This window comes from Lathyrus oleraceus, chromosome 6, assembly GCF_024323335.1.
Source record: "Lathyrus oleraceus cultivar Zhongwan6 chromosome 6, CAAS_Psat_ZW6_1.0, whole genome shotgun sequence".
Lineage (NCBI taxonomy): Eukaryota > Viridiplantae > Streptophyta > Magnoliopsida > Fabales > Fabaceae > Lathyrus > Lathyrus oleraceus.
Genome location: NC_066584.1, coordinates 511,125,171 through 511,139,642, shown reverse-complemented (window position 1 = coordinate 511,139,642; position 14,472 = coordinate 511,125,171). Strand labels below are relative to the sequence as shown.

Below are 14,472 nucleotides of genomic sequence, written 5' to 3'. Positions count from 1 at the left end.
TCAGTGAGAGGTTAGATTGAGAGAGATGGGTTGCTTATCACATCCACGAAGCATGAAATTAACAGTTAATTATCATTAATTACAACATAAATTGCCAACTGCGGCTTATGTGTTTCCCTTCCACAAGACACACTACAAATGCAGAGTACAATGAGTCATAATATGACAAATAAATCACAGCTTCCACCTTCCCGTATGATGAAAAACACATGCTTTCTTCATTTTGTTAGTGACTCGTAACATACTCAAATAACATGATTCCGCCAACCCCTGCACCTGCTCAAAATACAAAATCCCAGTATAAAGTATTCGTTAAATCAAAATTATTTGGCTTCTTGCATCTATAAGTATTGCTTAGGACCCTATAAATCATACTAGTACTATATAGAGTATCTCAACAGAAATAGGGGATCATACCTCTCTAATCATCATTTCTTAAATAATCTTATTTCGTACTTCCTCAAGTTTCTTCAGAATTTCTCCAGGGGTCCTGTCCAATTCATCCGCAATTTTTCGCTGCAAATCCATTGGCAATGTTGGGTATTGCTCACATAGGTCCCCATCAATAACATCCTACACGGATACATTCATACTAATGGTTAAAATATACACTAAATGAATAAAATTAAACATTTGTCAGTGTCAAGATTTTTGCCGGAAGTATAGTATAATAAATCCTAGGCAAACCCAACCATGAAAATATGGATGGCAAACAGTAATTGTAATAATAACAGAAAGAATCTACGGCATAATATAGATTAGGTATACCTTAACAGGAAAATAGGCAGATCTATACGCCATGTGGTCTCTTCCACACAAAGGTGGATTATCTTGCCTCATATGCATCTCCAAATGAGAAAAGAAATCAACATCATCTCGTGAAGTAAAAGCATGTAATGCCCCAATACTCCCCATAACAGTTCCATATAAAATGCATTCTCCGCCACCTGGTATAAGAGAGGCCTTTTGCAGGCATGAGATCACATCGCCAACATGAAATTGTACAATTTCTTCCACCTTATTGGGAGCTCCATTCAACTTCCCCTGCTCCCACTTGATCCTCCCGCCAGTAGGATCTTCTTCTATCTCATCAGATACGTCTTGCGGCAACCGCACGAAATAGATATTTCCAAACTTGTCCGCACCAGCCATGGTGTCAAAATCTATGTGGTATGATGCCGTAAGCCATCTCGGAACACAATCATCAGCGAATATGTAAAGTTGGTTTTCATCCCGTCTATACTTGCAGTAATGAAAAGACTGGGGAGAGTACACAACACAATTAGATGAGTATCTTACAAGTGAAACAGAAATCAGAAAGCAGCAGTACATTGAATCTGTGAATAGGCATGCTGTCCAAAATTAAGAAAGTTTTATCTCTGCCTTAATCAAGTTTTGAAATATAGAACAAAAAATCCCTTTGGAGCTCTAATATAAAACCAGTTTAGTAAATTTCAAATATTAACACTTCGGCCAAAGACAAGTTAATGTCAGAAACTAATGCAATATCAGATTCTAACAGAAAATACCAGAAATCATAACGGAAAGTGGTTGTTTGTTAGAATGTCTGACTCAAAATATACAGATATTTAACAAATAGAGACAAACATTGAATAGAAACATACCTCTTGGATGTCACCAACATAAATTCGATCACGGTAGGTTTGAATAGAGACAATTGTGTTGGGGAATAGTTTATTCTCACACTTTCTTAATAATCTTCTTTTTCCCAAATCATACAACCTGAGAACAGGTCCTATTCCTGCAAGTAATCTTCCCTGAAACTGACTTAGAGCAAGCGGAACGCCTTCAACTTGAGTTTTGTGAAGTAGTTCGAGAGACCTTCCATCCTCTAGAAACCTATATATGTGAATAAATCCAGCAGCTAAACTCCTTTTGGGCGTAAACTGCAGCCCCTTTGCTGTGCCAACAGCTAAAAGGGTTCCATATTCTTTATCATGGAAATTTACTGTGCATACACTGAATGCAGCCTCATTATCCTGGAGTTCCAAAAGACAGGTTGTATTTCCTGTCCTGGGATCAAGAACTCTGATGCAGGATGCCCACTTATCTGATTCAGCTTTTGGATAACCATAATGCTCGTCAGAGAGGGGGTCATCTTTATCCTCATCCTCCCCACCATTCTCCATTTGGTCTGCACTTCCTGTCCCATTTTCCCCAGCTTGAGCAGCCTCAAAACACTCTTTCCTTGCAGCTTCGCGCACTTCTGCAGTAAATGCTCCCTGATCACTCTCAATCACCACCAAAAGTTTCCTTTTGGGTTGCAGCACAAATTTTCTAGGTGTGTATCTAAGTGGGATAACTGTCTCATTAAAGGTTTCTCCTAATCTTTCAATGGTAAAAATTCTCAATGCCTCACCAGCAACAGCAACTACGCCTTCCACACATTGATCAGATGAAAATGAGGCAGCAAATTCAAGGGTTTCGTATGAAAGGGGTGTTAAGAGAAAGTGTCCTTGGTGAATATAACCAAGCCAAGGGCGACTTGAAAGGCAGAGCATAGCACGCTTGCCTCTTACGATAATGGGAAATAGTTTTGGTGCTCTCAATCCTAAGAATCGGGAGCGGGTATCAGAAAGCAGACCTGTGACCATGTCCACCACAGTTCTAGACAAGACACCATTCTGCAAACCAGCATTCAGGAAAAGACTAGCAGGATGATCTGCACCATCCTCACCACCGATAGAAGCTTGAACTTCGAGAAAAAGAAGAGATTCTGGAGCTGAAGAAAGACTCTGTATACCTAGAGTCTGCATACAATCATCAGGATCCAGTGATAAAATTCGGATTGTCTTGTCATATGAGCCAACTGCAAGAAAACGGGATCTTTGTCTGCCTTCGGGCACTGGAGCAATGTCCAAACAAGCAACATCGCCAGACATTTCATGCTTCTCTACCTCCATCAACTGACCAGTTACATCCACTTCAAAATATATAAGCTCCCCTCCATTCAGAGCAATAACCACCTGAAGCCTATTTGACCCAACTTTTGCAATAGTCCTCTTCCCTGGTGTCCTCCATTCATTAATACGACCATCCTCCCTAATATGCCTAATACCATTTGGATGGACTTGCATGAGAGAATCGTCGCCTATCAAAGATACGGAAAGGGAAGGGGTAGTGTCCAAAAACCCACTGTCACTGACTTCTTCGACTGTCTCACCAATGGAAAGCACAAGTGTGGCATTGGTGAATGACACGACAATATAAGCATCAAACTCATCAATAACATTCTTCTTCACAGTCCAAACAGCACTAGGTATACCAGGAAGCTTCGAAACTGCCATCTCACTGACAGCCAAACCTGTTCTCAAGATCCTTAGAGAAGATCGTGGTCCACGCCCACAAAGAGTAAAAATTTGAGGAGTCTCCTCTTCAAAAAGATTACTGACCTTCATATCCATAATTGACATCAAACTCTCAACCTGGTCAATTCTAACAAGATTTTTAAGTCTCCTGGGCTGGAAAAATACAGGCTGAAAACCCTCTTCAGTTTCCATCAACGTAGCAGACGAAGCCTCCACATCATCATCATCCCCTATTGCCTTAAACTGATACAGGGCATGATTTCCAAACTCGGAGGCCGCAAACAAGAACCCCGACTTGAGCACACACATGGAAGAAGTAACAGGAATTGTATCAAAATACTTAATCTTCAATTCAGAGATACGGTCTCCCTCGTGTTCCAATGTTACCTTAAAGATATCCCCATACTCAGTCTGCAGAAGGAAGAAGAACATGTTCTTCAGTTTATGCATAGCAGCAGAGACAATGAGAACACCCCGCTCGGAAGGTAAATCAGCCCGTCTAGGAATCACAGCCCTAACATCCGGATGCCCCTGGTTCTTATAAATAACAAAATTTTCAGCACAAACAAGAACCCCACTTGGACCATCAGCACCACCAGGAACAGTAACAAGCAAATTGGCACCATTATCAACCTGATCAGACCACTTTCTAGAAACATGGTTAAGACCTAAATCAAGCTCATAAAAGGTCAAAGTCTTCTGAGCTTCAGAAGCAGCCATACCAGTTGAATCCTGGTCAGCCTCAGAGTAATCCAACTCTATAGCAGCAAAAATAGGATTCTCAAATCCACAATCAACACCACAAATTGAAAAAACAAGAGTATGCGATTTATGAGCTTCTAAAGGAGAAGAAATAGTTAACCTAGCAGCAGTATCTCTATTCAACACATAAACAAGCTTCTGCTTCTCACAAGCACCAATCATAACAGCTCTACCTTTGGGATCTACAGCGATATACTGACCTGGAACAATTCTCCGGCAACCAGATTTACCAAATGTTTCTTGATGAATTTTATCAAAAACATTTTTCTCCTTGTTATAATCAAGAATAACGATTCGACCGGAATCGGAACCAACAACAATAAAATCCTTCTGAGCACCGGTGAGACGGAACTGAGCTAACGACCTAATGGCGCCGAAGACTTCGACGGAGAGAATGGTTTGGATTCGACCGTTGTCGTCGGGGCGGAGGAGATCTAGGACTTTGCCTCTGGCGACGACGATTTCTTGGCCCTTGCCGCCGGAGAAGTTGCCGTTGATGGCGCAGATGATGCCGGTGGGCCGTTGGAGAGTGAGATTGTAGAGATACATGGCTACCGAGTTAGGTGAGGCGGAGCCGGAAATGGGGGTTAGGGTTTAGAGTTTTGTGTTTCGATTTGAGATAAACATTCTATTGTTCTTAACTATGTGAGCGGAGCGGGAACCTTGAACATAAACCCTATTTTGCTATGCTAGTATTTTTAGTTCTAGAGTTTTAAGAGTGAGTAATTTAATTATTTTTATAAAATAATTCAATTCATCATTTAAATTCACAAAATAGAAAAATCACCCATAAAATCTAAAGCAAGTGAAATAAGATAGAGAAAATATCTCTCTTCAAAATAGTAAGTATATAAGAAATTTTTTTTATGAATGAGAATAGAAAAGAAACAAACAAAAATAAAAGAAATTAAGTTTTTTTAAAGAAGCCCAACTCTCGTTTACATGAAGAGAGAAGAGAAAAAGAGAGATGAGGAGGGGCATGAATGAAAAATGACACCAATCACATAAAAGAAGCATCTTATTTAATAATTTAATAAGTATTTTTTCTAAAAAAATGAGTGAAATTAAGATTCTAATTATAAGATAAGTATTTTTTATATTACATGTATACGATGTATAAACGTGGATGAAAGATTGATCTACCTTTGAGAGAAACAATGTCTGAAGAAGTAATGTTGATTTGAGTCATATTCAGATATAATAGAATGAAAACAAGTGTTTTATCTATTATCGTCAATTGTTCGACGTGCGTAAGTCTACGACGACTGTGACCATAATAGTCAAAGTATCTAATGAGTCAATCGTCGTTAGAATTGGGGATGATGACACCGTAGTCAGAAGTTTATGGGTTGTCAAATGAACCACCATCAACATTCAATTTACAAATATTTGAAGGGAGATGCTGCCGAGAGACATTATAGGGAGGTTTAACTTTTAAGTCGTCACTCAAGAATTTAAAGATGTCAACCAAGCGAGAAGAGATGGAATTAAGCATACTCCAATCATTTTAAGAACCACTTTAAAATACAACATTATTTTGAATTCTCTAAATAATTCAACGAGACAAATAAGGAGCTTCTCTTTAACGATGGTCGAAAAAAGTTTTAATCAAACAATTATATCGTTTATTGGCAATAATTGTGTTAAGAAAAATATAAATCAATTAAAAGCAGAAAGTAATAATTGCAAGACAATGTGGTGAAAGCAAACTAAGTGTTAAGTTTTATTATAGTATCCAACAATAATAAATGATTTATAAATAATTGCTTATTGGTTAAGTGGATAACTTACCCATCAACAATCAAAATTCATAACGATTTAGTCTTATTATCATTTAACATTGTTCTAATTCAAATGACAAATTTCTTATAGATATTAATAGTTAACAATTTTCAATTTAAAAAATGATTTGCAACTTTATAAATCTATAAGATTATAGTCATCTCCAATCTAACAACTTTGAGTTGACTATTTAAGTGAGTCCAACTTATACATATAACTCATTTTTACTTTTTTTAGCTTAAAATCGTAATAAAGAGCTCACCATTTATCCCTTTGATCTAGCGTCTCTTAAACAATATTGAATAGATATCACAAACAAGTCAACATCTAATTAAAATTTACCAGTATTAAATAGATATCCATTAGATAAAGCCCTAGTAGGTAACAAATATGTATTATCTTAAATAGGTATCAAGACTTAAATATTAACCACTTGAGATGAAGTCGATTATTTGATCTCTATGAAACAACTAAAATTCCCACCATTATCTCGTCCACCAAACTTGATGATTACAACTTTCTCACATATTTGAAACAAATGATTAATGCCCTCAAAGGAACCAAACTCAAAAAATATATTGACATAGAAACAATAAGAAAAAAAGAGAACATATTATCTTATTAATCACAATCATGAGAAAAGAAAATCAATGTAGCATTTGAGACCTGAGAGCAACAAGACTGACTAGTTTGTTCTCACATGGTAGCTAGATTCAATGTCCATTTCTTTACACACTTGTGTGAAATGCAAACATGAATACCAAATTTGGAATAATCTTGAAGTCTACTTCACCTTTCAAACATGAGCATGAGTCAAAGTCAGTCAATTAAAGAATTTGATAAATGCCCAATTTATCTCATTTAGAATATAGTAACACACTCATTAACTTGATTTACAAGTAAACTTTTGACATTTCTCTAGTTATTGTATTTATTTAGAATTAGAGTTTGATACTTAGAACTATCTTAATTACATATTTTCTTGTGATTTATATAGGTAAAGAGAGTTAGGAATCAAAAGAGAGAAAGTTGTCGAGGTCTGTGAGTCGAGACTCGAAGGAAATAAAGAATTTTAGATTTGTTAAGCTATTAGAAGGTTGGATAAAAGTCATGAAGATATGGATTTTTCATAAGTAAGCTCACTAAGTGAGTATATGATTTCTAAGTGAAATGCAATTCTGATAGCTTCTAGTTGTGCAAGGCAAAATTTGCTAAACGAGTATCAACTTTGCTTAGAGAATTTAAGGAGGCACGAGGATATTTGTGTACAGTTAGAACATATTTTTAGATTGAAATTGCATTGGGTAGGTCTTAAGTGATAGGATTAAACTGGTGGTTTAAGTCCTGAATTAATACCTCTTATAGTGGATTTCTTTCCTGGCTTGGTAGCCCCCAGAGTAGGTGTGTTTGTCACCGAACTGGGTAAACAATTCTCTGTGTCATTTACTGCTTTTTACATTTACTTTCTGCATACATTACCTGTCTGCGCAAAATTGGATGTCATAACATCCAGTGTGACATCGATAGTCTGTTACTAGAATTTCAATTGGTATCAGAGCAGGCACCCTGCCTGTTAGTTTCTGGGTGAGATCTAGGGACGTTACTTTCTAGTACCATGGACAAGGATGTAGGATTCTCAAATAGACCACCCATGTTGGATGGTTCTAACTATGATGACTGGAAACCTCGTATGATAGCCTTCTTGAGGTCTCTGGATAGCAAGGTCTGGATAGCTGTCAACAAAGGATGGGAACATCCAACGAAGACAGGTAAAGATGGAATCATTATGCAAATTCCTGAAGAAGAGTGGGACAAAGAGCAAGAGGCATTAGCCCTTGGAAACTCTAAGGCTTTGAATGCACTGTTCAATGGGATAAATAAGAACATTTTCAGACTGGTGTATCATTGTGAACTGGCTAAAGAAGTTTGGGATACTCTCAAAACAACTCATGAAGGTACCTCCAAGGTAAGGATGGCTAAACTCCATATGCTGACTACTAAGTTTGAAAATCTGAGGATGAAAGAGGATGAGATTATTCATGACTTCCACATGAATATTCTTGAAATTGCCAACACTTCTGGAGGCTTAAGAGAGAAAATGTCTGAAGAAAAACTTGTAAGAAAGATTCTCAGATCATTGCCCAAGAGATTTGCCATGAAGGTTACTGCTATAGAAGAGGCTCAAGATATCTGCAATATGAAGGTTGATGAGCTTATTGGTTCTCTCCAAACTTTTGAAATGGGCTTGTGTGAGAATGTTGAAAAGAAAAACAAAAGCATAGCTTTTGTATCAAATACTGAAGAGGATTCAGAAGAAGGAAATATTGGAGGTGATGAAAGTATATGAGAAGCTATAGCCATGCTTGGAAGACAGTTCCACAAGTTCATAAAGAAGAATGATCAAAAAGGTAGACCAAATGTCAAGAACACTTCATTTGACAACAGTAGAAGATCAAAATCTGAAGAAAAGTCCAACCAAGGCAAGGGAATCCAATGTCATGGATGTGAAGGTTTTGGACACATTAGAGTTGAATGTCCTACCTTCCTCAAGAAGCAAAAGAAGGGACTATCTGTCACCTGGTCTGATGGAGACTCTGAGAGTGAATCAGAAGGAGAATCTGCAAAACATGTCACTGCACTAACTAGTGTTTGTGCCTCTGATGATGACTCAAGTGGAGATGAACTTACATTTGATGAACTTGATACTTCATATAAAGAGTTATGTGTCAAAAGTGCAGAAGTGTGTTTACAAGGAGAAAAGCAGAAGAAACTTATCAAGGTGCTGGAAGTTGAGAAGAAGAAGCATCTGACAGTCATAAATGATCTAAATGGTGAGATAACCTTGTTGACCTCTAAGCTAGATCAAATGACAAAATCCATCAGAATGCTGAATAAAGGAACTGACACGTTGGAAGAAATTCTAAAGGTGGGACAGAAATCAGGAACCATGTCTGGTTTAGGCTTTGTTAAGGAATCCTCATCTGAATTCAAAAGCTCAAAGGCTGAAGATCAGAAAATCAAGCAGAAGTCACAACCAATGTGACAACATCATGGAAACAGGAGGATTAACCATCAAAAGAAGAAATTTCAACAATGGAGATGCCACTACTATGGAAGATTTGGTCACATAAAACCCTTCTGTTACAGGTTGCATGGTTATCCTAACCAGACCCCTCAAGTCATACCTAAGCAGAAGGCACATAAGCATAATGCCCCTATCAAGAAACAACAATGGGTTGCTAGAATAGCTCACACATCTCTAAGGGCATCTACCAAAGAAGACTGGTATTTTGATAGTGGTTGCTCAAGACATATGACTGGGATGAATAACTTATTGGTAGATATACAACCTCATATTACCAGTTATGTGACCTTTGGTGATGGAGCTAAAGGAAAAATCAAAGGTGTTGGTAAGCTGGACAGTCCTGGAGTTCCAGAACTGAATAATGTGTTGTTAGTAAAAGGACTAACTGCTAATCTCATCAGCATAAGCCAGCTATGTAATCAAGGCTTCAATGTACAGTTCACTAAGGAAGAATGTGTTGTGACAAATGGAGAAAATAAGGAAGTTATGAGAGGATCCAGATCCAAAGATAACTGCTATCTATGGGAACCTAAAGTCTCAAACTACTCCTCAATGTGCTTCTTAGCCAAAAAAGAAAAGGAAGTGAAGCTATGGCATAGAAGACTTGGACATCTTCATTTAAGAGGAATGAAGAAGATCATATCCAAGGAAGTAGTTAGAGGAATCCCAAAGCTGCTTATTGATGAAGGAAAAGTCTGTGGAGAATGTCAGGTTGCCAAGCAAACCAAGATGTCACATCCTAAGCTTGGACTTCCTACAACATCCAAAACTCTGGAACTTTTGCACATGGACTTAATGGGACCTATGCAGGTTGAAAGTCTTGGTGGGAAGAGATATGCTTATGTGGTTGTTGATGACCATTCCAGATACACATGGATAAGCTTCATTAGAGAAAAATCAGATTCATTTGATGTCTTCAAAGATCTATGCATAAGACTCCAAAGAGAAAAGGATAGTTGTGTTATCAGAATAAGAAGTGACCATGGAAAGGAGTTTAAAAATTCCAAGTTTGATGATTTCTGCTCATCTGAAGGAATAAGTCATGAGTTTTCCTCACCTATTACTCCTTAGCAAAATGGAGTAGTTGAAAGGAAGAACAGAACTATTTAAGAATCTGCTAGAGCTATGATTCATGCAAAGAAGCTTCCTATGCATTTTTGGGCTGAAGCTATGAATACAACTTGCTATGTTCACAACAGAGTTACCTTGAGAAAGGGAACCTCTTCCACTCTGTGTAAAATATGGAAAGGCAGAAAACCTACTGTGAATTACTTTCATATCTTTGGAAGCAAATGTTACATTCTTACAGATCGTGAACAGAGAAGAAAAATGGACCCCAAAAGTGATGAGGGTATATTCCTGGGATACTCTACTAACAATAGAGCATACAGAGTTTTCAACTCCAGAACTAATGTCCTGATGGAATCCATAAATGTTATTGTTGATGATAAAGATGAAGAATACAATGTCATAGAGGATGTTGGAACATTCCTTGAGACTTCAATAGAAAATGTACAGGATACTCCTCCTGGACTTGAGTTAGAAACATCTAACAAGGTGCCTTCTATCAGGATTCAGAAAGACCATCCTAAGGATCTTATCATAGGAGATCCCAATAGTGGTGTGATTACCAGATCAAGGGAGAATAGCTCAAATTCCTGCTTTGTATCCAAGGTTGAACCTAAAAATGTGAAAGAAACTCTGACTGATGAATATTGGATCAATGCTATGCAAGATGAACTGGAGCAGTTTAAAAGGAATGAAGTATGGGAGTTAGTTCCAAGACCTGAAGGGACTAACATCATTGGTACCAAGTGGATTTACAAGAACAAGTCTGATGAGAAAGGAGTAATCACTAGGAATAAAGCAAGACTAGTGGCACAAAGGTATACTCAAGTTGAAGGGGTTGATTTTGATGAGACTTTTGCACCTGTTGCAAGACTTGAGTCAATAAGGTTGTTGTTAGGTGTTGCCTGCATTCTGAAGTTCAAATTGTTCCAAATGGATGTGAAGAGTGCCTTTTTAAATGGCTACTTGAATAAAGAAGTCTATGTGGAATAACCTAAAGGGTTCAGTGATCCTAATCTACCAAAACATGTGTACAAGTTGAGGAAAGCTCTGTATGGATTGAAGCAAGCTCCTAGAGCTTGGTATGAGAGGCTGACTGAATTTCTGACTACTAATGGTTACAGAAAAGGAGGGATAGATAAGACTTTATTTGTGAAGGATGAAGATGGAAAAATCATGATTGCCCAAATATATGTGGATGATATTGTCTTTGGTGGAATGTCAGATAGAACGGTGAAACATTTTGTTAACCAGATGCAATCTGAATTTGAAATGAGTTTGGTTGGGGAATTGACTTATTTTCTTGGACTACAAGTTAAACAGGTGGAAGATTCTATGTTTCTCTCCCAAAGCAAATATGTAAAGAACATAGTTAAGAAGTTTGGTATGGATAATGCTAGTCACAAAAGAACTCTTGCACCTACTCATTTAAAGTTAACTAAAGATGAAGGAGGTTCTAGTATTGATCAATGCTTGTATAGAAGCATGATAGATAGCCTACTATATTTAACTGCTAGTAGACCTGATATTGCCTATGCAGTTGGTGTGTGTGCTAGATACCAAGCAGAACCCAAAGTGAGTCACTTAAATCAAGTCAAGAGGATTCTCAAGTATATTAATGGGACTTGTGATTATGGTGTGCTCTACTCTCATGGCTCTGAACCTATCTTATCTGGGTATTGTGATGCTGATTGGGCTGGGAGTGCTGATGACAGAAAAAGCACATCAGGAGGATGTTTCTTCTTGGGAAACAATCTCATATCCTGGTTCAGCAAGAAACAGAACTGTGTATCATTATCCAATGCAGAAGCTGAGTACATAGCAGCTGGAAGCAGTTGTTCCCAACTGGTATGGATGAAACAGATGCTGACTGAGTACAATGTCACTCAGAATGTCATGACATTGTTCTGTGACAATCTCAGTGCCATCAACATTTCAAAGAATCCTATCCAACACAGCGGGACCAAACATATTGACATTAGACATCACTTCATAAGAGATCCGGTAGAAGACAAAGTGATTACCTTGGAACATGTGGCAACTGAACTACAACTTGCTGACATATTTACAAAGGCTTTGGATGCTACTCAGTTTGAAAATTTAAGGGGCAAGTTGGGAATATGTCTTTCTGAGGAATTATAGCAACTAAGGATGTTAGGAATTTACTGTTTAATATTTCAAATTATTAAACAATTGAAAGTGTGCTCTGATTGGTTAACAAATATTAGTTATTTCACTTGCAACAAGCGTTACTTCTTCCACTCTTTCAACTTCCATTCACACAAGCATCCTCTCAGAGAAATTTTTCATTTCGTCTTTAAGATACTCATCATGTCTCAACAATCCAACTCTTCTCCTTCCAAGAACATGCCTTGTTCTCCTAGCGCTGAACCAAGCAACCCTAACAGAGAAGATCCTGTTGATGACTCTGTGAATACCCCACATGCAAGAATACCTAAAGAAACTGTATCAGGCTTCTCCTCATCCATCATTCTTGAGGAACGAACAAAAGAAGGTTCCAGGTATGTTCACAATGCCATTGCCACTATAGTGACTGAAATACTGTCTGGAAATCATGAGGTCCCTGGGGTTTCCATTCCTTAAACACTATTGAACCTGATAGTGTTACTGATCAAGAAAATACTGAGTCTTTAGGAAAGAATATCTCTGATGATGTTGAGCAAACTGATGCCCATAAGGAGTCAAATGTTGACAAACCCTTAGATAATGTGGCCGGTGAGGAAGTTCATGTCACTCATGATGTCAGTGACAACCCTAACTGTGAGGCTGAAACAGTAGACCTGGAGGAATTTTCTGATAATGAGTTGTTGTCCTCTGTCCTCCCTAGCATAGCCAAAAGGGTTAGGACTAGGAGAGAAAAGAAAACTGTGGCTCAAAGGTCCCCCAGAAAGAAGATTGATGTTCCAACCTCTTCCAAGACAACGGTGGCAGTCGAGAGTTCCCTCAAGAGGAAAGTTCATGGTCCAACCAAATCTTGGAGCAAAGTGGTGCCCAAGAAAAAGAAGACCAAGTTTGTTGTTGTTGAGTCTGACTCAGATGTTCCTTGTAATGTCTCTGACATTCTGTCAAAGAAGAAGCCAACCACTAGCAAGCTTGTAGCTAGTGTCCTTGAGGTACCAATTGACAACATATCTTTTCATTTTGCTTCAAGTGTAAATAGGTGGAAATATGTTTATCAGAAGAGGTTGGCTTTGGAAAGGGAATTAGCTCAGAATGTCCTAGACTGTAAGGATATTATGGATCTTATTCAAGAGGCTGGTTTAATGAAGACTGTGACTCAGTTTTCAAAGTGCTATGAGATGTTGGTAAAGGAATTTATTGTTAATTTTTCTGAAGAATGTGTTGATGGCAAGTCTAAGGAATTCAGGAAAGTGTATGTGAGAGGCAAGTGTGTAAATTTCTCTCCTTCAGTGATCAACAAGTATTTGGGAAGGACTGATGAAGCTCAACCTGAGCTTGAGGTGACTGACAACAAAATCTGTCAAGTCATCACTGCTAATCAGGTAAGGAAATGGCCTCTCAAAGGAAAATTGGTGGCAAATAAACTGAGTGTCAAGTATGCAATGCTGCACAAGATTGGAGCTGCTAACTGGGTGCCCACCAATCATAAATCTACAGTTGCTGTAATACTTGGAAAGTTTATATATGTTGTTGGAACCAAAGCCAAATTTGACTATGGCTCCTATATTTTTGATCAAACTTTGAAGCATGCAGGAAGCTTCAGTGTGAAGGGTCCTATAGCCTTTCCTTCTCTCATCTGTGGTATTGTTTTGAATCAGTTTCCAAACATCTTAACTGAGAATGATTCTGTGAAGAAAAGAGACAGCCATATGTCTTTCAATCATAAGTTGTTCCTAGGTACCCATGTCCTTGACATTGTCATGACATCAGGTGAGACATCACGTGTAAGCAATCAGCCAGGTAAAGTTGCTGTCATTGCAATGCTCAAAGAAACCTGCAGGGAATTAGAGGCAAGGAAGCTAAACTTGGAAAAATTGATTAGCTCTTTGGAGATTACTGAAGGTGATGTGCTAGCTGATGGTGGAGAATTTGGTGAAGCTGCTGCTGTTGCAGAAGAAGATGAAAGACAAGGTGAAGAGGGAGAAGCAGATGCCAGTCCTGATGATGGCACAGATGATGATGCTGACTCTGAGTCAGATGACTAGAACATTTATTGTGTTTCTGATAATTGCTTGTATTTTTTTTTGTCTGTAATATTAAGTGTTGCTTTGGCAACATTTTTGACAAAAAGGGGGAGTAACACTTGTACCCCAGGACAACAGATTTCTTTGAAGTTGAAGGTCCTCTAAACAAGAGGTTATGTTGCTGTTTGCTCTCTGCTTGATCTTCTCTTGTGTTGCTGCTGTTTGAAGTTTAACTTCTATGTTTGCTAAGTGTATTAGCTAATTTTGCAGCATACTACTT

At 38.1% G+C, this 14,472-nt stretch overlaps 2 protein-coding genes across 2 annotated transcripts; one reads left to right on the top strand and one right to left on the bottom strand.

The window, feature by feature from the left end:
- Positions 1–30: 30 nt before the first annotated feature.
- On the bottom strand, positions 31–4,812 carry LOC127098107 (spliceosome-associated protein 130 A). The gene is made up of 4 exons (XM_051036611.1): positions 1,626–4,812; positions 769–1,260; positions 418–573; positions 31–276 (listed from the first exon to the last, which is right to left on the bottom strand). The coding sequence occupies exons 1-3, from the start codon at positions 4,638–4,640 to the stop codon at positions 436–438; spliced, it is 3,645 nt and encodes a 1,214-aa protein (XP_050892568.1). The 5' UTR covers positions 4,641–4,812; the 3' UTR covers positions 31–276; positions 418–435.
- Positions 4,813–12,357: 7,545 nt separating this feature from the next.
- LOC127096484 (uncharacterized) lies at positions 12,358–14,213 on the top strand. Its single transcript, XM_051035048.1, has 4 exons — positions 12,358–12,548; positions 12,650–13,034; positions 13,119–13,508; positions 13,551–14,213. The coding sequence occupies exons 1-4, from the start codon at positions 12,358–12,360 to the stop codon at positions 14,211–14,213; spliced, it is 1,629 nt and encodes a 542-aa protein (XP_050891005.1).
- The last annotated feature ends 259 nt before the right edge of the window (positions 14,214–14,472 follow it).

Excerpts from the sequence above, each read along its gene's own strand:
- LOC127098107 (XM_051036611.1), bottom strand. The coding sequence starts at position 4,640 with ATGTATCTCTACAATCTCACTCTCCAACGGCCCACCGGCATCATCTGC. Across the intron at positions 1,261-1,625 it reads ATGTTGGTGACATCCAAGAG|TCTTTTCATTACTGCAAGTA; the intron begins GTATGTTTCTAT and ends TACTCTCCCCAG. Across the intron at positions 574-768 it reads CTGCCTATTTTCCTGTTAAG|GATGTTATTGATGGGGACCT; the intron begins GTATACCTAATC and ends GTATCCGTGTAG.
- LOC127096484 (XM_051035048.1), top strand. The coding sequence starts at position 12,358 with ATGTCTCAACAATCCAACTCTTCTCCTTCCAAGAACATGCCTTGTTCT. Across the intron at positions 12,549-12,649 it reads CGAACAAAAGAAGGTTCCAG|TGTTACTGATCAAGAAAATA; the intron begins GTATGTTCACAA and ends TGAACCTGATAG. Across the intron at positions 13,035-13,118 it reads CCAAATCTTGGAGCAAAGTG|AAGAAGCCAACCACTAGCAA; the intron begins GTGCCCAAGAAA and ends ATTCTGTCAAAG.